Here is an 11,940-nt window from a genome sequence, read left to right on the forward strand (position 1 = left end):
ACTGTTTTTTTTTACCAATTATTTTCCTCAGATTTAATCCAAGGCAAGTATGTCATATAGTGAAATGGTGAAAACGTTATTGTCATAGGGCACTTGAAGGGAGTAATACAAGGATTGTGTGCAGAGAGAAGCAGCTCATAGTGGCACACTTCTGTTATTACGGTGCACGTTTTTCATTTAGTTTGCACACTAGACACACAAGAAATATTTCTTTAAATTTAACATTTTATTCTATTACTATTTTCATCTACTATAGTTATACCTGATCTAAAAACAAAGCTACAACATATCCATTATTTATCTCTTCTTGCTGTACTCAGTTCTGACCACTAGAGGCCGCCACCTGCGCTCAGCATATCTGGTCGTCATGGAAACTCAGAGAGCGCACTTGTTTAGCAAATGGCTAAATCAGAGTTACTGGTCACAGACTCAGTAGTTAGGGCTTTATATGGCGGTGGGACTTCTTTAACTTTAAGTTCTAAGAAATTAAAAGATGTCCCCAAGTGTGTTTCCAGACTGACAAACCTGTCAGTCCTCCTGTTGAACAACAACTCCATCAGCGGCCTCCCCGCCGAGCTGCTCTCCCTACAGCGAGTGAGTCCTTTTTCTCTCCCGTTTGTTTGCTCGGCGCTCATCTAGCCCATTTACTGGAAAACTGCCAAGGTAGCACTCGAAATGTTTAACGCATCACGCAGATTTGTGATTAAATACTTCTCCTTCTGCAATGCCTGCAAGCTGGCTGAACTGAATTTGGGGAATAATGCTCTGAAGGAGGTCCCCGCTGTTCTGGGCCATCTGGAGTCCTTGAAGAAGCTGTACCTGTTCAGCAACCAAATTACTGTGGTGCCACCTGATGTGATAGGTGGGTTCTTGCCGCTTTGCATGATTAACAAAGAGCTCGAGTCATCTCTGCTGCTGCAGCTTAATATCCAATGTTTTACAGGTGGCTTATCTAACCTCGTTGTCCTCAATCTGAACCACAACCAGATCCAAATACTTCCTCCAGAGATTAAAAAGTGAGACAGAAGATGTCTTTCCATACCTGCAAATTCAGCGTCTGAAGGCGACAGTTCATTTATTATTTTGGATATATACTCACTTGACATTTCATTAGGTAAAAATGCATTAAATCTTAGCTTCATGATGGTTACAGTATCATCATTTGTTTAAAATAACAGAGCAAGCTGTTGATTTAACCATGTTTTCATTTTGGAGCCTGTGGTTTGTAGTACTATTGAGTTGTACTGTGTTGTACCAACACGTGTTTTTATTATTTTGCCAGCCTCATATTTAAATTTAATATTTCTGTAATTTATTCCAGTTTAACAGCACCACAAACAACATTTTCCAACATGACCATAAATTTGAAATCTACCTTTTTTACGCCTTTTCAACATAAACTGAACATTATAGCAGGTATGAAGCTAAGATTTTGTGCAGGACCATTTCATTAGAATGCATTTCCTGTCACTGCTCTACCTCATGTTTTGGCAGATAAGAGTATTAGCTAGTTTAACTCTGTTGTTGACTGTTGACAAATGGGCAAGTAAATCCACAAATGCCACAATCTTATCCTATTTTCCTCTTCAGCTTGAGTAAACTTCAACATCTCAGTGTGATGGACAATAAACTGGAGGAAGTTCCTGTTGAGCTTGGTCATCTCACAAGGCTGTCTGAGATAAACCTGACTTCCAATAAGCTGTCTTGGCTTCCTCATCAGTTGTGCCAGTGTAAAGAACTGACAAAGTTGTACGCAGCCAGAAACAATCTGACCAGCCTGCCAGAGGTAGCCTCACATGATGTTCAACATCTTGGAAATTGCATTTGCTGTCACTAAGAATTTTGATAGTCTTTTATGGACCAAGTACCAATTTCACTGATCTCATTGTGTTAAGCCACATGTTTTTCCTTGAAACTACCAATGAATGCATATAATTAAGATTTATATATGTAGCTGTTAAGAGCCAAACCTATAACTGCCAATATGTAATTTCACCTCTACCTTTCTATTGGAAAATAACTTACTAACAATTCATCCAGGGAATTGCAGCATTGACTAAACTTCAAGCGCTGGATGTGGCTGGGAACAAGCTCTCCATGTTCCCTGTTGAGGTACAGTATGAAGTTTTACCTACAACTAAACTCCCCAATGACGTCACTACACGTAAAATGCAACCTCACTGTCTGTCCTGGGTGACACTGTCTAGTTTCACCGGCTGCCCTTGAAGGAGCTTTACTGCGAAGGCAACAGGTTTGTGCAGTGTGAGCCGATGGCAGCAGTGCAGAACGCTGAAGTACTCACGTTAAAGGTAAGTGTCACTGAAGCATAACAGATACAATTGTACATATTTATCAGTTAATATGAAATAAAGGTTTTGTTCACTACACTTCGTCGTGTGATGTACCTCATAATCCTTGTTCTCCTTGTGTCACTGTAGGAACTGGTTGCCAGGTTTGTTTTGCAGGAGGACAGGAACAAGTTCTCCCTGATCCACATGATGCTTCCCTACTACCCAGACCTGGCGAGCATGTTGGCCAACAGCAGCTGTTGCGCTGTCTGCCTGGGTCCCTTCCTCACCACCTGGCTGGAGTGTGTGCATTTCATCCGTCTGAAGAAGGTCAGGTGATTTATTTTTTTAAATATTTTTTTTAATTCTTGTTTCATCGCATAAAAGAATAGAAAGAGTGTAATTCTATAATATCTGGTCATCTATATAACTGCACACAATAGGTGATTATAAATTGACTTTGTCACATTTATGTGTTATAGGAAATCAAAATGAAGAGTTTGCTGACTATTCCAGTGCGGGCGCTTCTTTGTTCATACAAGTGCTTTAATGCCGAGGGACACTCCTACTATGGTGTTGGTACCAGATAAAGTTCAATAAAAGGTACAAGTCATGATCTCAATCTCAACTATTTCATGTTTCTTAAAGTTAAAACTGTGGCTGCAGATCAGCTCATGGGTTTATTTATTATCGTATTTTTACATCACTCTATCGGCACTTACTCATTACTTCTTCCATCACTGTTCATTTTCCAGGGTTAAAGTAACATTTTGAGGGCTTTGTCTTACACATGTTTTATAAAGTTTAGCCACTGGGTGGCAGCAAATGAACACAGTAATTTGTACAACTGGTGGGACCCTGTTTCAGAGCTTAACACATGTCGCAAAAGATGTATAAATGAATATAGAGAGAATGTATGGGAACAAATATTGCCCCAACTTTTGTATGTCCCAGTGCATAAAAACTTATAGTTTACTATTATCTGACTGTCAGAAAAGCTTTATATATGAATGCCTCTATAAACTACTTTGTGTTTTCACATTCATTGTTCAGTGCAGGAATGTAATGAACACTGTAGAGCATCACCAGTTTTGTTCAAAACAAAACACAACACACACAGAGCGGCCTTTACATTTTAACTATCAAATGTGTCATATTGTGAAGATGAAATATTCTCCAACGTGTCTAAATTTTGACTCCAAATCCAGGAATATCCTCTTCCGTTGTCACTGCTGATCTAACCACATTAAGAGTCCTCAGATGCCCAATCTCTGTCTCTATCTCCAGCCAGTGGCATCTGTTCCAACCTGCCAGACAAGAGAAAGATAGAGAGAGGGAGGGATAGAGAGAACTTCATTTCTAGCAAATTAATTTCCCATCCACGCCTCCAGAGCTTACTAGCTCGTTCGCTAGCTGCTGCGGCCGCTGCTGCGTGTGTCTGCTGAGTCGGAGCCTCATGCATAATGCATCAGGTTTAATTGCAAACCCAGAAACTAATGACTTTGGACTGGTTAACAGCAGGGGAGCCATACATCTCGAGCAAACTGAATGAAAAATCAGCTCAGAGGAGAGAAAAAAAGGAGCCTAGCCCCTAATTGATGAATAATTGAAGCGGCGAGCTACAGGGCATAATTGTGACATTTTGTTTCAATCAATTTCCAAGTGGTGTGGGCGAAAGTGCACTTAAAGGGAAAAGGCAATGACAATGAATGGGAAAGAAATGGAGAGACAGAGAGAGCGGACGTAAATGGACGCCGTGTCTTCAGTCATCCAGTGACATAAAAGACCGGACTGGACAAAAATTACTTTTCTCTCCATCTCCTTCTCACTTTGTAGGTTTTCTGTCAAACTCCTGTTAAGCCGCTGTTAGGTCACTTTTTCATGCCAGCAAATTGATCCATATTCTTTTGTTCGTTTCCATTCGCCTTATTCATTTTTAAAAAGAAAGGAGGAAAAGTGAAGCTGCTTAAGTGGACATTTTTGTGTTTTTTTTTTTGGCCGAGGCCTGAATTTCTTTTTCAGTCAGACTCGTTAGTTTACTGTCGGGGTGCGAGGGCACTCGGCCAAATCTGCCTTCAGAGTGCAGCTAGACACCACACCGGTCTGTACTGGACTTGTTGGCATGAAGTGGAGAAAAAAGCCAGGGGCAAACTAAAGAGTGGCCAGTGGGACAGAACGCCATCTGAGCTTATGCATTTGCCCTTCAACAAAGCATGTTAGAATACTTGTATATCTCAGACTGTTCCTGTAATTAAAGTTGAATTCGGATTTTTAGATGCACAGGAAAAGTTATGGCGACATTCGTCAGGTTTAAAATGTTATATCAACCCTGGAACAATATTTCCCATTAAGTCCAACTCTGGTTTATTATAAATACACAGGTAAACTCTGCTTGGTTCCATCACTAAAACCTCTGCGTGCTCACTTTTTAAAGACGTAATTACAAGAAGATTTAACTTTTGTTCCGTGCGTGAGTTTAACAGAAAAGTGAGTCAGAACTTCCCAGGATATTAAGTGAAACCTCACGAGGGAAAGTCAAATATATTTTTGAGGGGCGTGCATCGTGTGGACAGATAAATAGGTCAGTGCATTCTGCTGGCACCGCACTAATGGGTGAAGGGCCGGGCAGAACGCGCCTTCTCGCTGGCAGCAGATGTTGGGTCCTGCAGCAGTGGAGCAGCAGCAGCAGCAGCAGCAGCAGCAACCGGCTCGGTGACCCCGGGACGAAGCTGGTCTGGTGTCTGGTGTCTGGTGTCCGCGCGTACGCACACGCCTCTTTAGCTCGGAAAAACAAACACCTCGCCCGCCCCGCGTCGAAGGCGCATCATCGCAATAACAATGCCCCCGTCGCTTTGTTTTCATTGCGTTGTTTCACAAAACACGTAGTCACACCCCCACAACGTGTGCACTTTTTTTTTTCTCCTCCATATCTCTGAGCTGCTGCTTATAATTGCCACATTCAGAGAGCCCTGTTGTTTTTTTTTTTTTTGTTTTTTTTGTTTTTTATTTGTGTGTGTGTGCAGAATGTTCCTTAAAACCATGCGAGCCGTGATTGACATGTATGGAAATGAGGAGGTTGCATCCTCAAAGGAGACACCATACGGAAGGGAGCAGCGCGCTGACGAGAGGCATCTACAAAAGGCGCTTGTAAATTCCTGACATGCCTAACATATGTTAATGAGCCATTCTCTCACTCTGATATAATTACTGCGAGGGGATATTGCCTTTGGTGAAAATATCTGTCTCGCATGGCGTGGCTACCTCGTGGGGGTGAAAAAAAAAAGGAAAAAAGTAAAGAATGATAAAGTAGCGGGCGCATAAATTCTCATTTAACATGCTTGAAGGTAAAGAGAGTGATGTTAGCAAATTCACTCAGGATGATGTATTGGGGAGAAGGCACCTTGGGTTCATTATACTTCCTTTGTTAAAGTCTTCTGCAGCCGTGTATCGTTTGTTAGGGGGTATTTAGTCTGTCTCGTCATTTGGAGCGTTTAGTTAGGATGTCTTTAGACGAGCCTGTGGCCGCTCGAGCTCGCCTTCTATCTCGGGACTGGAGTGCCAAGTGGTTTGTAAGCTAAGAACAGAAGACGGGAGTCTTATCTCTCCGCTCTCTGCTGCAGTTTCTTTGATTTTTATCTCCTCCTCTGTGCATTATTAAGTCTCGGGCTGAGAGCTAAGGCCCAGTACAGAAATTGTTACGCTTTAAACAAGTATTTCCAACTGATTCCAGTAACAAACACCATCAAAGTGTGTGATAACGTCTGCTGCAGCACATTCAGTCATTTTCGGAGATCCATCAAAGCCATGATTGCGGTCTTCACCTCAGATGAATGATTTGACACCGGCTCGCCCTGATTCCTCCTCTTCTCACCTCGGGGCAACAGCAGCAGCTCTATTAAAATGAGTAGCATTGATTGCTGAAGTAGGGGCCTTGTGACTGCAGAGAGAGAGAAAAACAGCCATTCGATAGCGAGGGGTAGACCAGTGTCATAGCCAGGAGTGTGCAGCACTCCAATCAGTCGAATCTATTGTTGTGCATTGCTGCCCATGACAGATCTTGGTATCGAGCCACTGGCAAAGTACCAGAATATTGTCTGGTTGACGGCTGCACAATCAATTCTGCGGCGTTGCGAATAACTGCCGACACTAGGGGGCAGTGTGATTCTCCGCTGGCTCCGGAGCAGATGGGGAGGAGATGCACTGATGCACGGCACACAGAGATGCGCCTGATGAATCTAAGAGATAGAGCAGCTAATGAAAACAAGAACAATGAGCTGTTATTGGAACTCAAAGCTCAATTTAAAGCTAAGCGTCAGATCCAGGACGTGGGACTGTAAAATCTAATAAATAAAGATTTCTCGGTGAAAAAGGTGAACGTCTCTTTTCACTCATTGTTGCATATCATTAGAAAACACGATGGCAGAGGCGCCAGATGTACAAAACAATAACTGTACAATCTCTCCATCAGCATTAACACAATGGAACAAAAGAGCTTCCTTGATGTAGATTAGAAAGTGGAGGGGAGAAATTATCCAGACTCGAAGTTCACCAGACTATGAAAGGATTCTGGGAAACAAAGAAATGCAGCGCTCATAACCCAGCTTCCTCTCAGCTTTTATCACAATATAGTATATAAATAACAGTCTGAATACAAGTGAGTAAACTTTCTGTCCTTTGAGGTTACAGAGAAGGGATGCCATTACTGAACCATCCCTCATTAGGGGAGTTTTGAGAGAGGTACGCGGCCGTCAGGCCAGCTCTCTCTCTCCGTCTCTGGCAGTTCTGGGTCACCACCAACCACACTGCAAAAACACCATTATCAGGCTGCATTTGTTGCAGAAATGAGACAAAAACACTGCTGCGGCTTCAAAAGAACAAATGAATCTTTAATCTCGACTGTCTTTGAATGTGTTAGAAAGTTTCCACGGGTTTGGTAATAACAGGGACCGTGGAGAGGGGCGAAGAATCTTTGAATTTCTGTTTGCTGGAAACAGAGTGAGTGTTTATTTATTTGGGGAACAAAACTGAAGGGAAAAGGATGCTGCATTATATCTTTTGATCTCGCTTCAGATATTTCATCAAGGAAGACGCCTTGTGATAGTTTTCCCTTTTGATGCTGTCATTTTCCAAAAATAGTTATTTTGCGCTTTCTTATATATATATATTGTCCTCATTTGATTCCCGCCAAATCTCTCCGTTCCGGCGCCGGTCTACTTTGTCGTCAACGTGATTGACAGCAACGCGAGCCCAGTTTCGAGGTCATGCGATGGCCACTGGAGCATGCCCGCTGCAGCGGAGCGGCAGGCGGGTGGGACACCAGGTAGCAGCATCTGGTCTCTGGGTTTTTCTAGAACACACACTGCCTGTGGCGCTGCAGGCTTGGCTGGTCGAACATCTGCCTGCGCCGCGCGGGCTGGCTGCACGAACAGACCCGCAACCCGACCAACCGGCCAAATGAACGTCCCGCACACGTGAACGTCCTTCAGGAATATGTGGGTTAATGTCTCTGTTATCTCCGCTGGACGTTCCTGCCAGTGATAGCATTTTTTTAAAAAAAATTTTTTCCCCAAAGCTGCTGTCATTGTTTACTCTTTGTTCTCCAGTAATCCCTGAACATAACAAACACATCCTCCAAGGTTCCATATTTGTTAATGCTTCATTTCTCGTGAAGCAAATGTAGCAAACGTAACCGTTGCCTCCAGTGAGCTGGAGTATCTTGTGCGTGTTTGAACCACATGTTTGAATTAGCCTGCGCAGCAAAACGCCACGCGCGGCGTTTTCTCGACAATTAATTACTTCACATAATCCTCACTCCCCAAAAAAAGGTTTGTTTTTGCTAGTATTTTACCACCCTTCTAGCCAACAATGCTTGGTGTTGTGAGAAGAAGCAAACGCGAATCAGCTTCCCCGGCAAAATGAATGCAGACGCAGACTTGTGCATGTACGGCGCTGTCCACAAGTTTTAGTCGGTAGTAAACACGGTGGTTTAGACAAGTCTAATCTAATTCCAATCAGCTTTCAAAACATCAGTTTTCCAAAGTACTTGGCAGGTTGAAGTTTCTTCCTGGAGAACTTTTGTTCTGTCTTTTCATGCAACCCTGTATTTACTCCATGTTGTTGAGATCAGGGCTCAGCGGGGCAATCTGACACGGAACGTCTTGTTCCTGCAGCTGAAAATAGTTTTCTGCGACTCTCTGTGTTTAGGGGTTTTTGCCATGCCGCGGCATAAACCGATTACCAGTCACATCTCTGCTTGATGGTATCGCGTGATGGATTTGGATCTAAAAAATCTAAAAGTGGCCAAAACCTTTGAAGAGCGCTCAAAAACCTTTTGTCACATGTGTAATTGAACAGGGGTCCTCAGCCATGCTAGCGGCTTTATGAGGCTGTACCCTCCGCAAGATCAAGGTTTCGAGCTAAATGCTCCCGTTTTAACGAGCTAAACGCAAATTAAAGCTGAAGCTGTTACCATCAGTTTGCAGATGTTTGGCCTTTTTAAGTGTGACAAGCGAACGTTTGACCTGACGCTGCCACTACATGAAAAAAGTCAGTGAATGTGTACGGCGTTTCTTCGCGGCTGGACCGACTTGTCCCCGAACGGCGCGACAAAAGCTCACACGTCCTCGTAGTTTAAATACCGTAATCGCTCGTAGCGTCTCTTATTCCGTGTTTGTCTTCCATATACAATCTCAGTTTAAGACTTAAAATTCATAGGTTACAAAAGCGTGGGTGGCAGAAAGAGTTTGGTGCTTCTGTGCTGTGAATGACAAGGACCTGCTGCGAAACAAGAGGCACCCGTTGTAACCTTGCCGGGATAATTGAAGAAACTTTACAGTGACTGTAGTGTCAATCAAGCATTCATGCGCTGTCTCCCCGTGAAGCGGGGTAAACACATCCAACATAATAAGGAGAGAGTTCAGTTTGACAAGGAGCTGCCATTTACGCACGACTTAAACGAATCCAAAACACTCTTTACAGGACATTGCTTTTTTCGCGTAAATAGCACGCGTGTTGGATCTACAGAAAAGGAGGCAGCGATGTCCTCGGGAGGCGGCAATTGCTATTAACATCACGGCAACGGGCGCGCAGGTGCTTTATCCGACGCGTTATTTAGTTTGCCTCTTTTCTGTTGCTGTATTATTTTAGCTGAGTAACACTAACAGGAAAACAACAACAACAACAACAACAAAAAAAACACCATAACGGCACAACACTTCACACGGCTCGGGCCAACAGAAAAGAGCAGCATGAAGCATCGCGCCCGCCTGCCCCCTTCTAATCCAGCCTCGCCGACAACAGATGGCCGTCTCTCCCACAATGCCACGCGGTCGCAGATGTCAACAGAAGAGGTGACAAACACTCTGCAGGTGTCTGTCCCTCTGCGTCCGCCGCGTTTGTTTGTGTGTGCGTGTGTGTGTGTGCGCGCAACAGGGGACAAAGAGCATCTTCCTTGCGGGGAGAGGAGTGTGTAATTGATAGTGGAGGACAACCTGCAGGAAGGAAGTGCCATCATATGCTAAATGGATGGGTAGTCACAGTCTGGCGCAAACAGTTGGGACAGATGTGACAGGAGTCAACATTACTCAGGGTGGAATCTTACATGAGCATGTTGAGAATCCCTTTTTTTTTTTTCCAGAAATGGGGGCATTGTTTTTTAAAAGCGCCGGGGTCTCTATGACGCCGGTGTTTAAAAACAGATCAGCAACGCTGCCCGACGTAGAAATCACGTATTCACACGGCACCCGCGAATAAAATGCCCTGCACGTTCCTCGGCACCCGACCCAACGAACGGGCGAATCCATCCTGTATCACGTTTCATGCTTCAGTGTTGGACCGCTTTCTGACTGCGCCGCGCAATCTGTTCCCTTTCCCTGTGTGCAGGCCGGGCCAGGTGTGGCGGTTGGCAGGGGCTAGCAGAGCCAGGTGAGCAAGCTGCTGGCCAGGTGCCCTCCAGAGGCTTCGCTAGACTGACCAGATACCAGATGGCTCTGGAGCACCAGCAGGCATGCAAGTACACTAACGCACACACACAGATACTCAGGCAAGTGGACCTTCTCGCACATATTTTACGCGCGCGCACAGACACTGACGCGTGCAATAAAAAGGAGAGCATTAGGAAACATTGCAGGCCTCCAGTGAGTTTGGAAGTGAAATGCTTAATGTGCTTTTACTGTACTTCTCTCCCAGCGGCCAGGGTGGAAGCCGTGCACGACGCGGCGATATACAGCCAGCCCCTCCTCAGAGCTCACATAAATGTCACCCAGGAAAGCTGAAGCTGGAATAGATCAGGATGGGGTTTTTTGGGTTTATGGGGCTTCAGTTTTGGTGCTTAATAATATTCGCCGTGTGTGTCTGTAAAGCTGCTAATGGAAACTTTTGCTACAGTATGAGGAGGCATCACACCCTACATGTGGGCCTATTAACAGTTTTCGATGTTTGAATGGGATTCTGTGTGAAGCACGGGATTTTACTTTTAATTTGCTGTGAGATTTCTAGGTAAAGCGAGTCTTTATTCTAAGTGTTGTTTTCTTGACACTGTGCATTCATTTGCCCCGCTTCAGCAAATCGAAGTCGAACCTTAAGCCACAAGGCGTTTCTTTCTATTTTAGTTTTATTTTTATTTTGTCTTTAAGCGCGCTGTGCGTGGAGGTTCATTATTTGCGAACCGGCGCTTCATCATAACTAGCCTCGCAGCTCTTCCGTTTCGACATAACCACCCACAGATTCAGGGGCTGCTAATCTAGAGCGTTGAACCTCAGCCCAAACCTGATTAGCTGTTCGGGTTTGGCTCGAGTCGGGATCTAATTCCCTCCGGCTGGAATTAGGTCAGGTTGAATTTTATTCCTCATTACTCCTCCTAAACTGGCGCGGTGTTTATTTGTTTGTAGTAAATTTAAATTAATAGGGGCGTATATAGATTTAGGGGCAGTCTAGAGTCCACACACTCAAAAAAAAAAAAAAAAAAAAAACTTCACTCAATAAATGCAATAATTTAAATACTAAGTCAGGGTTGAAGTTGTAAATTTAAACTCAGGTCGGGTTAAAACAGAATCCACACCAGGTCGAAGAGATTTAATTCAGTGCAGAGCTTTAAAACTTTAATATATTCCATTTACTCCTATACCTTGATGGTAGGTCCACCATATTTGACAAAACCTGAGAGCTTTTGAAGGTAATGGCACGGCAGTTACTACATAGGTTAATACAGCCTCAAGACCCCGTTTCAACTCCGGCTCGTAGTAGGAGCTATCAAAACGTATTAACACAGCGGTACCTGGGACCTGAATGCACCTAGTTATAATAAACGCAGTGCATAATATTCAGCCTCCGCGCCGAAACAATGACAGCAGTTTCTTCCGCATTTACTGACGGTTCATAAATCACACTGGTGGGCTCGGCCTGCGCAAGACGAATCGGCCATCTGTAAATATTTATTCAGCATCTCTATAATTAAACAGAGCCAATGCATCATGTCAGGCATACATGTCTGATGATGCCGGCGCACACACACACACACTGTGCTGAATAATACAGTGGGGGAACAGCTTGGTCAAACATTTGTTGTAGATCTGAGCGAGAGACGGCGCAATGAAGTGACGGCGTATAGATGAGTCCAGCATGTTGGACTGGTAAATAGTGGACGGATAAATGC

General features: G+C 44.1%; 1 protein-coding gene across 2 annotated transcripts; it reads left to right on the forward strand.

Annotated features, from left to right (window-relative positions):
• Positions 1 to 36: 36 nt before the first annotated feature.
• Positions 37 to 10,282, forward strand: lrrc69 (leucine rich repeat containing 69). Of its 2 annotated transcripts, XM_047606063.1 has the most exons (9): positions 37 to 594; positions 736 to 862; positions 944 to 1,016; positions 1,591 to 1,786; positions 2,041 to 2,112; positions 2,208 to 2,309; positions 2,439 to 2,618; positions 2,771 to 2,891; positions 10,170 to 10,282. In XM_047606063.1, the coding sequence occupies exons 1-8, from the start codon at positions 400 to 402 to the stop codon at positions 2,876 to 2,878; spliced, it is 1,053 nt and encodes a 350-aa protein (XP_047462019.1). In that variant the 5' UTR covers positions 37 to 399; the 3' UTR covers positions 2,879 to 2,891; positions 10,170 to 10,282. The 2 variants fall into 2 exon arrangements, with proteins under 2 accessions (XP_047462019.1, XP_047462018.1); XM_047606062.1 differs by lacking the exon at positions 10,170 to 10,282 and having other exon boundaries at positions 2,771 to 3,268.
• Positions 10,283 to 11,940: the final 1,658 nt, after the last annotated feature.

The sequence above is a fragment of the Mugil cephalus genome, chromosome 14 (assembly GCF_022458985.1).
Source record: "Mugil cephalus isolate CIBA_MC_2020 chromosome 14, CIBA_Mcephalus_1.1, whole genome shotgun sequence".
Lineage (NCBI taxonomy): Eukaryota > Metazoa > Chordata > Actinopteri > Mugiliformes > Mugilidae > Mugil > Mugil cephalus.